Raw genomic sequence first — 14728 nt, forward strand, 5'->3', positions numbered from 1 at the left:
AAAGCCCATCTTTACAAGACAGATTTCTTTCTGCTCTACATAAAGTGCAGCTCTCTAATTTAAGGCAAATTTCAGTGAAATATAAAACCATGGGTTTATTTTTATATGTACATATTTTAAATTAAAAGCAAGAGCTCCTTTGGAAAGGAAAAGTGACCGGAAAAAGTTTCTAGCAAGTTTGGGATGTTTCTGGATTTTGACACAATCCCAATATTATATCCTATCTACTTTAAATTAGTAAATTTCTTTTTTAACAAACACAAATGAAGGAGTGGAAATGTGCACTGCAATTTAGCTCAAAAAAAAAAAAAGGGAAAGTGCAACAATGTTTTCATATCCTTTAGCTTCCTTTAGCTACAGTAGCATCCATCAGTATTACATTTCTAAATATATACTCTATACACCTAAAGCTAATCTCAGTTCTTGTAATGAGTATTTCTCATCTCCATCTGTATCAAATTCCTTAAAGCTCTGCAAATCTTGGACTGTAAAACCAAGTAGCTTTTGAAGATCTTCATAGGATAGTTTTCCATCAGCATCATCAGCCTTTTCAAACAAATTCTGAAGATCTGCAAAGAGAATAATAACTTAAAAGTAATTTTGAACCACTCAAGAATATCCTGTATGCTACTCTTTCAGTTTTACTGCTTTATGTGTTAAGTTATATAAAGCATCCCCAAGTACGTAGCTTTCCTTCTATGTTGTCTCAAGCTGCAAGTAAAAGTTCAGGAGAAAAAGCACCAAGATTTTTGTATTAAATTACAGCAATTCTAGAAAAACAATCCCTGTTTCAAGCCTACAACTAAGAGCCCACTCTATAACCACTAACTGCATAAAGATGCAGTTGTCTCCCACAAAAGCAAGCTCTGAGTGACTGTTGCCATACCAACAGAGCAGATCATGTAAAGGGGAAAGTGTCTATTCATTTCCTGGTGCAAAGCATTGCCCTTTTAGTAGCTGAAAAGGCTGAACAGCAAGATCCAGAAGCCATTCATTCCAGGCAGTTCTCTCTCTAAAAAGAAGCTACCACACACCCACACCTACTTCATTTTCCTTCAGCACTAATTCAACTCTTAATTGTGCCTCCAATCGTTGCTTTTACACTTGGCACAATAGTTCTGTACTAGGAACAGTTAAAATTCACCTTAGTGCACACTCATCTTTACATTCTAATTTATTTCACAGGCTAGGGTCCATTTCCTCCCCTCCTCCTTCACAACACTATCCTTCTCAAAAAATATCTGTACTGACACATTACCATAACTCCCCATGCACTTACCTCCTCCTAAACTCTTACCCAAACTACTAAGGAAAGAAAAGGTCAGCCTAGAAAGGACAAACCTTGTATGCTCGACACTCCTGGTAAGGACAGATGTCTCAGCTGTGGGTTCTCTGTGTTGGCATCTGCTGACCTCAAAATCAGCTTTGGAAGATCTGTGGGCTTTGTTGTAGCACTCGTACTACTTCCAACTGCTGAAAAACAGTTTCTATTAGTCTTACTAGTTCCATGGAATTAGAGTAACAGAGACAAAAAGCCAGTAACATTAAGCAGCTTTGCATTACAGACACAACACTACATGGGGTAAGAATGGTGTGAAAATGTTGAGGAATACTGCAGTATGTTACCTAGTCTTTATCATGTGAATCCTACTATGCACACATAAAGTCATCTTCAAACTACTTAGTTCTCAGTTTTAGAAGCACTACATTCCCACCACTTTAAATGAATGAATCCTCAGCAAATTCTTGAGAAAACATTTTGAATTATTTACCTTCACTACATATGCTTTGACTTTCATAATAAACCTCAGCTTTAGGGATTACGATTACATTTGGTTCTTACCATTCCTTGACGCCTCAACCGATCTGTCATTTTCTGACTTGCTTGAGAGAGCACTGATCATCTGAAGTTCCTCTTTTAGTTTTAATACCTGAGAATCTCTAATTCTTGTTTCCTGTATATGCAGAGAATATTTTTCTTAAGAACCCTTCATATAAATCAGAAAGAATTCATTTTAGGAATGTTTGTACTTTTTGATGCCCTTCTAATTTCCAGGTTGATCAAGTATTAAATAACTAACAGGATCAAAAAGATAAAAAAAAACAGCAAAAATCTCACCAGCACACTACAGAAAGAACAAGTTCATATGTCTGTAAGAAAACAGAATCAGAACCTCAACCTGAAAAGGTTCAGCAAATTCTAAAGATTTACTGTCTTTTGCATATACATGAGATTGTGAAATTTTATTAGGATTCTGAAAAATCCTAATAAATCCATCAACATTAAAGTAAATGGAATGAGCTTTCAAAACGTTAACTGAATTACATAGTTGCTACGAATGTTTGCCTGCAAAACTAAATACATTGATGTAGGCGCTACCACATTCCCAAAGTAAACCTACTATATTCTCTATCCAGACTGATCTTTTGCTGATTCTCTGAGTGGGTTCCAAATTATAGTTTGAGCCAAGAACTCCCAAAGCTCTCTGAACTTGGCTTATTTACATAGTCATGTTAATTTAACTCCAGAACTGCTAGTGCAACCAGTTCACTCACCTGCCATCTTTCCCGAACACCAAAGCCAACTTCACTACTACCACCACTTCTTATTCCCAGCCCAAGACTTTGCCATTCAATTAGTGTATTAAACTTGCTCACAGCAAGTCATTATATCAGTACTGAGAGAAGGTCTTCACTGATTCCTAAGCTCCACCTGTACAAAGTTTCTCTAAGTCGAATTCTAGCCACTAGCTCCTGGCTGCAAGCCTAGAGGACAAAGAAGGGCTGGGCACATTTGGGCAGCACTGTCTCCTTCAGTTCCTTGCCCTCACCCTTTCATGCTTTCCCTTGTCCTGCATGACATAAAGGATGAGCATAACCTTCCCCCAAAAGTGATTTTTTTAATATGAATAATCTCCTAAGCACCATTTTCAGTGCGACTCCACAGCAGCTGGGCAAGCCCAAGAGCACAGCAATGGGAATTCAAGACGAGTTGGCTGCCAAAGTCTCCCATTTCATCAGGCCATGGTCTTAAGGCTCCTTCAGCTGTTTGGAAGGATATTACAGTGTTCTGCTATGTCACCTTGTACAAACAAGTATGGGATCAATATTCCATAGGCTCACAATAACAAGCCTTTAATCTCTCAACTTGTCTTCCACTGTAAATCACTTCCTGCTCACAAAAGAGCAGACAAATTGCCCTTTGTACTTAAACAGGCGAAGCCAGTTTTTAACAATCTGCTCCCCAATTAATTCCCATTTAAAACAATTATAAAGACAATGGCAGGGTCTACTAATCCAGGAGATTTTCCCCTTACCTTCAATTCTTTATCTGAATGAGTTCCATTGAGTTGATCTTCATTTTCCACATTTAGAGAGGTAGTTGCATCATTCTCCTGCAGGAAAAAAAGGACAGCAGAGTTTATTCACTTGCTTGCTGTAAAGTGTTTTCCTTCAATATGGGCAGGCATGATGTAGAAACAAAACAGAACAAATGCAAACTAGAAAAAAAATACAGTGAAAGACTTGGCTATATAGTTTATCACAGCAACATCAACGTTTTTCTTGTTAGACATACAAAATGCATTTTCAGAGACTAGTCCCATACAGAAAGCACTGGAAGGATCCAAACGCATATTTAAATCCTTTTTGAGCATTTAAGTACTGATTGCTGAATAATCCAGAGGCCCATCTATCTTCTCACTGAGTTTAACAGACTCTGTGTCAAAATGCCTTTCCTCAGCATAGTTCAACAGGTGTGTGAATCCTCTCCCATTAAGCAGTTGCCTAAGTCTTAAACTTTGCAGTGTTTTGCACATTTTTCTGTTAACTTCAGGGACAAAATGACTTTCAGGGAGTTTCCTAATGTTGCTACTAGTTTTTAAACCAATAAAGCAGCTTCCAGCCTTTTAAAACAAAAGACTAACCCTCTCAAGTTTCACTTTGAGATTTTTTTTTCAAGTTAGCTTTGAAAAGCTACATATTTATCATATGAGAAATATTCAGATTACTTGCTTGAGTAGATACCCATAGACAGCAAATACTTACCACACTGCTAAACAAGTTGCCTCTTTTGTCCTGCTTATTCACAGCAGCCAGAGAGCTTTCCAACAGCGTAACCCTCTGGCTTAGATTACCAATGGTAGAATCCACATTTAGAAGCTTTATATCATTCAACTTTTGGTACGTCACTACAGTATTGTTTAGCTCCTCCAAAGCTGCATGCAGGGACTGGCTTTCCTGAAATATAAAACCAGGACACGTGAGTTTACTCAACTGCTGCAACATTCTTGCTGTTAACAAGATAATGACTGACCCAGTTAAATCAGGCAGACTTCAGCTTTCAAAGTCTGAAGCTGAGATTTTCCTCAGGGCTAACCTCTTCGCTGCTACTGTGGTCAATCAACTGTGCCAACAGACAACACACAAAGCCCATTCATCTGCTTTTCCAGGTCAAGCTTCGTTAGCAACTGTACAAATTACTCTGTTGCCCAAAGAAGCACGTGCAGTGTTTATGGTAAGAAATTCACTTTTGAGGAAAAATAATGATTATATTAAACATATTATCAATGCACCATACTTCATTCCAAGGCACTCCAGCTAACCACTCTCGGTCTTTTTCTTTTCCTCAAGTCCTGCTTTATGTGCCTTCTTACACTGAGGGTGACTCAACATATGCCACTCCCAGATTTACTTAGATCAGCAAATACCTACCATAAACCCTACTGGACATGAAGCCATTTATAACACTGCCATTTACATGAGTAAAATACATCTACGACCTGTTTGATAGGCACTGCTGTCCTCCTACTCCTCACCCAGTTAAAGCACACAAAAAGGAATTCCACACTAGGATGCTGTCATACTTAGACATACAGAGGAACAAACTACAATAATCCTGCACTTGGCTTTGAATAATGTTACTGGTACTTGGTCTTGACAAAACTACTTTTTTTGGACACTATAATTTATCAAAACACAAAGCTTTGGCATTAGCAGTACTTGTACCAATATTCCTTATGCAAGGAGGAAAAATACCTGTTTGCAGTTTTCTGTCTGATTTATCTGAGTGCTTGGTGTACCGATGGAAGGAAGCGAAGGCATCTGCTTTAATTCCTTCTAATGAAAGGAGCAGAAAGTTATGTACCAAATATCTGTAACAAAACACTAAGCTTTTAAGATCAGGCAGGTCATACCTCAGGGTGTGTTGCTACAGCTACTGAGCTCACATTTGCAATGCAGGCAATATTTTAACTAAAGAGAATACAGTGAAGAGTGATTTTTCTCCTTCAAATATCTACTATCTAAAGCATTTTTTAAATAAACAACCCCCAAATTAGCTTTTCCCCTTTAATGAAGTTCTATAATACATAGCTTTTACGGTACATACGGTCATATCTACACTTTGCAGCATTCACTGCAGACGTACCAACTCAATCAAGCTTTATAACATTGCTGATAAACGCAATTTTTATCTGCAAATATTCTTTAAATAATCCCATAGAATGGCTTAACTGAAAAAAATCTTTTTTCCTAACTCTATCCCCTCTAAATAATTCTACCCTAAGTGGCAGAAGTCAGTAGCTTCTGTTAATGACTGTCACTAATTTCTTCCTTGCTCAGACCCTTAATTCTACCAGAAGGTCCACAAACTATCCCTGCACATCATCACCATCCCCTACCATTCAGGCAGTGTGGACAGTTACCATAAGCAGCACCCTGCACCACAAAGAGCTCCACATCTGCATAGGGGGAAGCAACAAATTTGCATCCTGAAAATTGCAAGGGGTCAGTGATTCTTGGCTCCAGGACATACTTGGTACCTTTTAGCAGATGCCACATTCTAATTAGACAGATAAGCCTTAAAGATGGAGGCTTAAATAAGCACATTTTCTTACCACATCATTCTGGAGTGCTTCTATGGATTTCTTGTACTCTTCAATTGCTGTCTGCATATTTTCAACATCATGAGAAACGCTGGTTAATGTGCTACCTATGTTTGCCACAGTCTGGAAGAAAGAAGTAGACAGAAAACCTCTGTGCTCCTCCACCTCAAAGCTTCAGTCAGTTAAAAACAATACTTTAATTAACAAAGCTGTAGCCGGATCACCAGAGAAACAGGCGATTGAGGTGGAATATTCAGAGCTTCCTTTGCATGAAAAACTGCAAGTGATACCCGTCACAGCTCAGGTCCCCAAAATGAACAAACACTCTTTATACCTTCAGAGTGAGTGAATGCATGTGTATAAATATAAACACACATCTTTTCACTAGATAGCCAAAACGGTGTGTTTGCTATTCCCAAAATACTACACACATTCATTAATTAAAAATGCTGACACAAAGATAGTTTATCCCCTCTCTACAGGCAATATTTGTATTAAATATGATGTCAACATTCATTTATCCTGCCTTAACATTCTCTAAAACCGACACATCGCTCTTCTCCCAAAGATTGTTGATTGGATTTCAAGCAACTATTGACTTTTTTTTAAATGAAAGAGCTACTGTGAAAAATCAGGAAAGTCACCTCTATCCCTCAAAATTGGCATCTACAGTCATAATGAATTGCCTCCTTTCCCTGGGCTACTGCATCTTCTTGTCTTCACACATTTTCATCCTCCTTTCTGCCTTTTACTTTAGAAACTATTCTGAAATGCTGCAGTTTATTAGATGGCCACATGGCACCCAGCATAGATGGATTCTGTCAACTAAGACAACCATGAACAAGTTCATATAAATTAATGTTTTAATTAATTTATAACACCCCTGTGCTTCTTATCCCCCTCCCTTTTTTTTTTTTTTTTTTTAAATGCTGGATTCTCATTAGAGCAAACAACCCACATAAAATCCAGTCTTGCTGTGACCCTCTCACGTCCATAGGGTTTCAGAACACTCTCAGAGACTCTCTACCTGCCCAGAACATATTTAATGACACCTGCACATCTTCCTCCAGCTCCATCTTCTGCAAGCCCAGGCACTAGTTCAACACACAATCTCCGTGCCATCAGGAAGCCTTTAGCAGCTGTCACTATTTTGAGACCCTGGTGTCTGTGCCAGGCCAAGACTCTCAGCAATACTTCAGGACTCTCATACCAGCTCCTATTTTCAGGAATCTTCTCTGCAGGGAAGGCTTGTGAAAGCCCAGTTTCAACAGTAGCAGCCGTCTCTTCAAAAGAGGTAGGGGACTGCAAAGACAGCTGGATGCAGTATGCAGTTGAGCAAGACATTCTCCCTGGGATTATCAATAGCCAGGCTACCACCTCCACCCTCGGACATTCCCCTGTGATCCGAGGCATTGCGGGACAAACCACCAGAAGTCAAAAAGAAGCTCGAGTCTTTGAAACCTATTACTTTGGTTAACACAAAACTTCAAGTTTAATTGCTGGGTTGAAACCCTGAGCAGTTTTCCTGTGCTCAATACCTCATCCTATACTTCCTGGAAAGATTCCAGATGAGTTTTTATTACATCAACCTTCCCATGCACATGCAAGACAGTATCACTGAATGGAAACACCACACACCGTGCTGTAGTCTCAACAGCAGAGACTAAAAATAACGCAAATTTTCTAACACTGTATTCAGGGTCTTCAATTTCTGTGAAATGCGACCAAAGATGGACTTATCTTAACAAGAAATACAGCCTACTTAGCAGATCACTGCATGCTGAAACTTACTGGCCCCAAGACTGCTTTGTACTATTTGTACTACGTACTTTGTACTATGTATACTAAGTTTAGGGGAATATGTCTGACAACTGTTAATATAGAGACACGCAAAGCTGATATTCTGATTTCCACTGTATTCCCTAGACACGTTATAGTTATCTTTACTGTGCACATGCTGAATACTAGAATGCCAAGCAAGATCACAGGCACACTACTCCCAATTTCAGGGAGACTTCAGCATTATTCAGGATAACAGAGTCAGACAGGGGACTGAACTGCTCAAGTTCAGAACACTTTCCAAAAACCAACCTGTGTCCATTTCTGTTAAAATAAGCAAACAAAATATCAAAATAAGCAAAGAAAATATCAAAACCTAAAGAAAATACCTATCCACATTAGGAATTACTAAGCTACAGGTCGACTTTCTGGGAGGATGAGAAATTTTGAAGGAAATCAATTAGAAAGATCACCTCCAAGATGAAGATGTGACAACACTGTACAATCAGAAACACACACATCTCCAGAAAGGGAGAACCAAGAGCTTTGAGTTGTCTATCTGCCATAAGTTATCATAGGATTACACAAAATATATGAAAAGCAAAACTAAGAGAGAAACAAATATTTCACACAGGAACTCAAGGTTGCAAACAGCCCACCTGCAGCTTGGTGCTACAGGATGCATTTACAGAGGCACACGTGCATTACTTGCCTTCTGGAGTTTCTCTACAGTGACAGGAAGAATAATCAAATCGGAAGCAGACTTGATACTGGTTTTGAGATGATTTACTGTTGAGGTCAATAGTGATACCTAAAACCAAAGAGGAATATTTAGAATTAGTCAGGAATTCTGATTCTGACCTTCCCAACAAAAGCGGCTTAACTGGTAGCATAGAAACAAAAGATACAAGAAAAAAACATGCATACACTAAACACCTTTGTCTCTGTAAGCAAACAGTTCCATCTCTTACCACTGGAGCATGTTTATTTTTGTCTTCCTCAAAACTGAATAAAAAAACAAAAGGGGAAAAGGAAGAGCTTCTGCAATAGGGAGCACCATTGTGTAAGCTGTTACCCAAGAAAAATTTAAAGAGTGCAACATCTTTAAAACAAACACATCATCCATTTGGCAATCACACCTGCTTAACAAACAAATACCATGCAGCTTCTCTGTCCGGGTAAAGGGCAGACAAAGTGCATGGATCATTCAAACTCTTTGCAACAGAAGTGGAAAAGCAAGAAACTCCCTATAATGGACGAGCTCAACATCTGTCAGCTATTTTACGCAGATGGCACGTTATCAATTCCAATCAAGAGGACTGCCAATTAAATTAGAAGCAGCTACAAGTTGGCCATTACTTGCTAAAGCTATCACTGAGATCGGTTTGCAGCCATCAGTAATTGAAATAAATGGAGAGGTATTTCTTCTCACATTTGACAGCCCCGAAACAGAACAGACAAAATTCACTTTCATTGGGGATGCGGCAGTTGTTTCCCAAGCTGAGGAATTGTTTTACAACAGGCCAACCTGGGCTAGCTGGCTTGTAGTATCTCTAGTTCCACAGCTGTGAATATTGGCTGAACTCAATTCCCAACAGAGCATCCCAAAAACTCACAGAAAATAGTAACTAAGTTTCGTCCCTCATAAAAGCTGGCTCAGACTGTAACCAGAACTTGAAGAAACTTGAGAGCCTGCAAGAACCATGCGCCAAGTGACTTTAACATCCAGGTGCAGACAATAGCATATTGAAAGTCCTACTAAGCACATAAATATCTGTGGAGAGCACATATTGTCACATACAAAACAAAACAGCAGCTTGCAATCAAGTTTTCAAATGTATTTGTGTGCTCCATTAAACACCTAATCACGCCTGTACTGAAAATACGTAAAATACTCTTAAATACTCTTGCAGCTAAATACTCTTTAGATTTCAAGACAAAGCCCCAACAGCAGGCAGGGTTTATTCGGCTGTGTGTTTTCCTTTTTTAGGTTAGTTTTGTCGCTTTTTTCTCATATCCCTCCCCCACTCCTGACACTACTGACAGTCCCCAGCTCCAAACTTTTACTCTCCAAGGAAAGGACTTCAAGAAGAATCTTGCTGGATGTTCAACTTGAAGCATGAACAAACAGCCCATCTGAGGAAATAGCTTTGTTAGGTGGATTAGTTCCATCCCAGTAAAAACAGCTAAGACTTAGACCAGCTCACAGCACAGCTGAGGTTAGAAGGGACCTTTGCAGATCACTCCGTGCAACCCTCTGACACTGGGCAGTCCTTCCTCTCTTTAAATTGAGGCAGTCTAAAGAATCTGGCTCCATTTTCTTTGTGTCTTCACTTCAGATACTAACGTGCACTGATAAAATCTCCTTCCTCATTCCTCCATCAAGTCTTGCCTTCTCTAGGCAAAACAATCCCAGCCTTTTCTCAAATGAAAACGCTCTCATATGCTCTAATCCCTTAACCACCTTCCTGGCCTTGGCTGGGCTCACTCCAGGAGTCCAGGATCTCTCCTGCACTGGGGAGGCCAGCACCAGCCCCACCATCACCAGGGCTGGGCAGAAGGGAAGAACTCCTTCCCTCAACCTGCTGGCAACATCCTTCCTTCCAGCTTAGATTCCGAGTATGCATTAACACAATTCGGATACCCAAAGCATCAGTATTTCATTTCCAGCACTGTGAGCTTCCATAGTCCGATTCTTTCATAGTCGGAAAGAAGTGCAACTTCTTTCCATACTCATGAAAAGTGTTTGCAGACACTCTCCTCAGAGCTGAAATGTCAAACATCTCATCAGGAAGTACTGTAAAGCCGAGAGGTTCCTTTAAACTCTGCCTTAAGCCTTCTCCCAAGTTGCTTAATTTCTCCTCTTTGTAATCAGGGCCCAGTGCAACCAGATGTTCTACCTTTTTTTTTTGTTTTGTTAATAATAGTGAGACTAAAATCCCATTTTTAATTCAAAAGTAAAGCTTAGCACATGTTTGCAGAAGTCCTTAGAGAACAGCTCAGCCCCACACTTGATGAAAACAGTGCTCAAGTTTGTTAGCAGGTTTATATTTTATATAAACAAGTAAATTTGAAGCGAGTACCTGGACTTTTTCAAAATCAGATAATGATTCCTCTCACCTGTTTATTGATCTCTGTAATGTTTATCCAAATTTTGTTTAGTCCTAGCTCTCCGGTCTCAATTTGTTCTAGCTGCTTTTGCTTCTGCAGCAAATCTTCATTCAGTTTAGGAATTTCCTGGAATGATGTCTTCTGATTAGATTCCACTAAACAAATAAGAAAAAAGAAGCCCAACTAAATTCTGAAAAGGCAATGAACTCAAACTTCACAAGCAACAGCATCTACATATCTACAACAATCAAAGACAACACAGCCTATGACAGTTCACTGCCTGTTCCGAAGATGTTTCTTTGGAACAGGATCTGTTTTTTGGTCTAAGAAGCATTAATATTTGTAGAGACCACACTAAATATAACACTTTGCAAGTTACATATGATAGTATTGTCATTCTGGTAACCCTCACCAGCTACGTTGATTCTGTATTACTTTCTCAGATAGACATGGAATAGTAACAGAATTATAAATAAGAACTGCCAACAGTCCCAGTGCAGCCTGTCAAGTGAAACCTTTATGTTCTTTTCAAGCCTACAAAGGGGCTGTTGAGCATAAAGTGAATTCCAAACAGATTAAGGTGATTACAGTTCTCCCATGAAACAAATACAACTAAATTACTTTCAGAGAATACTGCAGAAGCTTACATAGTGAAGCCTGTTAGCAAAAGGAATCAGTATACAAGGTCCTTGGAAATAAAGTCAGTTCACACGACTTCAGTTGGGAAACATGGCTCAAGACAATTTAGGCAAGCCTCAACAATGCAGCTCTTCCAGGTCAGCAGTGACAAAGCTGTTTAGTTGCAGGTGCTATTAGGCAATGCCAAACCCCAGGGCCTGGGAGGAAACGGGTCAGCAAAGGTCTGGAGATGGAGATGACAGGTTCTCCAAACCTGCAACTCCAACGTGACCACGGAGAGCTGGAGTGCTCCAGAACACCCTGCTGCTTCCCAGAGCACCGAGAGCAGCAGGACCTGCACTATACACAGCTGGCAGCTGCCTGCACAAGCATCCCTGTGTGATCCATAGGTCAAAGGAGAATGACTTTAGGGGTGCTTTAGGCTTGTTGATTCCCGTAAATACATTAATAGGAACATGTACCTTCAAAACACACATTTGACTTTTAATTAAGCAAATTCTGCAAGACAATTCTAGGTATTGATAGCTCAAAAGCCAAATAACATTTCTGGCAAGTGTGACCTTGAAGAGATGATTAACAAGTTCCATTTTAGCTGAAACAGACTGAGAGGTGATTTTGCATTTGTGTACCTTCACACAAGCAGTTCATACTGAATCTGGTGGCTTCTCCACAGATTTCAGAGCTTTGTATACAAAACATCTTCTATGAGGCCGAACTTACTGTGCTCACTTTAGATTTCAATAAACTACTCAGTTTCCTACTGTACTTAGAAGGTGCATTATCAAACACTTTCTGAGCAACACTTCTAAAACCTGAATGGAAACACTACAGTAATTTTTCTCCCTCTATCTGTACTACCAGACACAAAGAAGTCTTACATAAGAACAAATAAATAAAGTTCTCATGCCATACTTGACTTGTTCTAAGCATAGGAGAATACAAAGAAATACTACCAAGGTAAATTGTTCCTGTGAAGAAAGACTTTAGATGAAGATTGAGAAGATGACATTTACCGAAACCTCCCATAGGACAGATTGATCTGGGCACCTTAATCTCTCCCTCCACCCATCCGCTTCCCTGAAGTAGGAGGTTACACTTTGGAACCAGGTTATTCTTGATGTACGAGTTGGTTGTTTTTCTCTCGTTTAATGCCATGTCTCAATGTGATTCCACATTCTGACACTATTAGTGACAGGGAGATACAGGACTATTCACTATCTGAAGGATTAAGTGCACTGTTTTTTTGTCATTGCTCTTAAGAAGACAAACACATTTGTAACTGCTGGCCAGTAAGCTCGAACACTCTAACAGAGAGGTCTGTGTAGAACAGGAATGATGCAGCTTAACTACACTGTGGCCAACTAACACCATCATGCAAAACTCTTTCTGCCAGTACATGCTCTTGCTTTAAGCAGACCAGCGTGAAGACCAACAGCTAGCAAAGCCTGCTAATGAAGAGCAGAGCAGTTCAGGGCAGCCAGAGGCACAAGGCAGCGCCTGTAACTGAAAGTGTTTTCCCAAACTGGTGGCTTCTAGGCAGAACTAACTCCTCAGGAGCGGGTATTGCTGAGTGTAAAGGCACATCTACCAGCAGGGCTTTCCCACACCTCTCACCAGCCAGGAGGTTCCACCTTGGCAGGCGGATCAGTCACCAGTTACTCATTGCTCTCACGAGCACTATGCCCCTGAGCAGGACGCCTCGGGCACCAACAGCGAAGGACATCTAAACACACTCCTTCGACGTTATATTCTAGAACAAGCAAATCATGCCTCCTCTTCACCCTCAGCCCTAATTCCTCATATTTTTAAAATCAATTTCAAGGGCTTTGGACATATTTTTAAGGCTATTTTTTTTCAAGTCTAGAGAACAAAAATTCTAAGTAAACTTACAGGACAAAAGCTGCAGCCAGCAATGATGCTCCTTGGGTAGGACTGAACAAGTTAACTTTCTTGAGCAAGTTAACTTTCTTGATGAGGCCAGAGAAGCCCCAGCCTCGCTACCTTCCGCTCCATTCCCTTCCACTTGCCCCCACATTTATAAAACACACAATTTTAAATAGCACTAAAATAAGGCACACCAAAACATCTCTCTCCAGAGGTGAGTAACAGAGAACCAAGTGCACATTACATGCAAATTTTACTGTTTGTTTGTTATACTCAGCACTACAGGTGGAGTTACAGTCCTGACATCCAACCTGCACAGAGAAACCCAAGGCCAGCAAGTAGAAAGCTTCATGTAAATTCTGCACCACATGTGGAACACACTAGACAAAAGTTAAACAAAAGTGGGTCACTGCAAGTTAGACTTCATTAAGAAGATGTACAGAAAAAAATGCAATATCGTAGCAGCGTTTAAATTACAGCTATGCATGCAGAAGTATTAGAAGTCTTTAAAACAGCTCAAGACAAGGCTGAATATTTTCCATTAACTTTGCAGTGAAGCAGCAAGATTCAGTAGACTATTTTTACACGAACAACTAGTACCTTTTCAGTAGGGAAATGCTCCCTTCAGAAAGGAGCATTCCCAAGGGAAAGTCTGGAATTTATGGGAGTTCCTGCAAGCCACCTCAGGCCCAGCTGGCCCAGTGTTGCTACTCCTCTCAGGAAGCACGGACAGGCACGGAAACACACAGACACCCGCCCGAGATCCTCCAGCCTCCCTGAGACATGTGCCCCAAGATAATATTATTTATCTTGGGGAACTCTTCGAGTCAGGGGGACTTCATCTGCTCAGTATTTCCATGATACAAATAAGCACACAGGCAACTTCGCAAGAGCGAAGCGCTGCAGTTCGGCGATACTCACTCGTTCTAAACTTTTCCTTTAGCGCGTCCAGGTCTTCCTTGAGAGCCACCTGCATCCAGACGAGGCCAACGCAGGCGACCACGCAAGCAGCAAGGATGACAAAGGCGCACAGCGGGTAGCAGACCCTGCAGCACCGCAGGTATTCTCCCCTGGGGGGAAAGAGAGACGCAAACAGGGCGTTGGGAATATCCAGCAGCACCCACGGAGTCCCGGGCGCCGCGGGGCTGGCGGGGGCCGCTCGCGGCGCGGGGCCCGGGGCGCGGGTCCCGCACGCGGAGGCCGCCGCGAACTCGTCCTCCTCGGAGCTCGACTCGGAGTCGGAGGCGGGCGGCTCGGTGCGCAGCAGCCGGTGGCCCGAGCCCTTCTTGGCGGGCTTCTTGCGGCGCCCGTCGAGGCCGATGAGCGCGTTGAGCTCCTTGCGCTTCTTCATCCTCTTGTGCGGCGTGGGCGGCGGCGCGGCCGGCGGCTGCTGCTCCCCCCCGCCCGAGCCCGCGCCCGCCGCCGCCGCC

The 14728-nt window shown here is 41.2% G+C and overlaps 1 protein-coding gene across 1 annotated transcript; it reads right to left on the reverse strand.

Annotated features, from left to right (window-relative positions):
- Nucleotides 1–242: 242 nt before the first annotated feature.
- Nucleotides 243–14659, reverse strand: EFCAB14 (EF-hand calcium binding domain 14). Its single transcript, XM_026033828.1, has 11 exons — nucleotides 14478–14659; nucleotides 14220–14372; nucleotides 10785–10930; nucleotides 8377–8475; nucleotides 5898–6008; nucleotides 5038–5118; nucleotides 4048–4239; nucleotides 3318–3395; nucleotides 1844–1955; nucleotides 1342–1470; nucleotides 243–569 (listed from the first exon to the last, which is right to left on the reverse strand). Exons 1-11 carry the CDS (start codon nucleotides 14647–14649, stop codon nucleotides 397–399), a joined length of 1446 nt encoding a protein of 481 aa, XP_025889613.1. The 5' UTR covers nucleotides 14650–14659; the 3' UTR covers nucleotides 243–396.
- Between the last annotated feature and the right edge of the window lie 69 nt (nucleotides 14660–14728).

This window comes from Nothoprocta perdicaria, unplaced genomic scaffold (genome assembly GCF_003342845.1).
Source record: "Nothoprocta perdicaria isolate Ctin4 unplaced genomic scaffold, notPer1 scaffold_0, whole genome shotgun sequence".
NCBI lineage: Eukaryota > Metazoa > Chordata > Aves > Tinamiformes > Tinamidae > Nothoprocta > Nothoprocta perdicaria.

Coding starts and splice junctions, on each gene's coding strand:
- EFCAB14 (XM_026033828.1), bottom strand. CDS start 14,649: ATGAAGAAGCGCAAGGAGCTCAACGCGCTCATCGGCCTCGACGGGCGC. Junction 5,119..5,897: donor AAGCACTCCAGAATGATGTG/GTAAGAAAATGT, acceptor TCCTTTCATTAG/AAGGAATTAAAGCAGATGCC. Junction 3,396..4,047: donor GCAACTTGTTTAGCAGTGTG/GTAAGTATTTGC, acceptor TTTTTCCTGCAG/GAGAATGATGCAACTACCTC.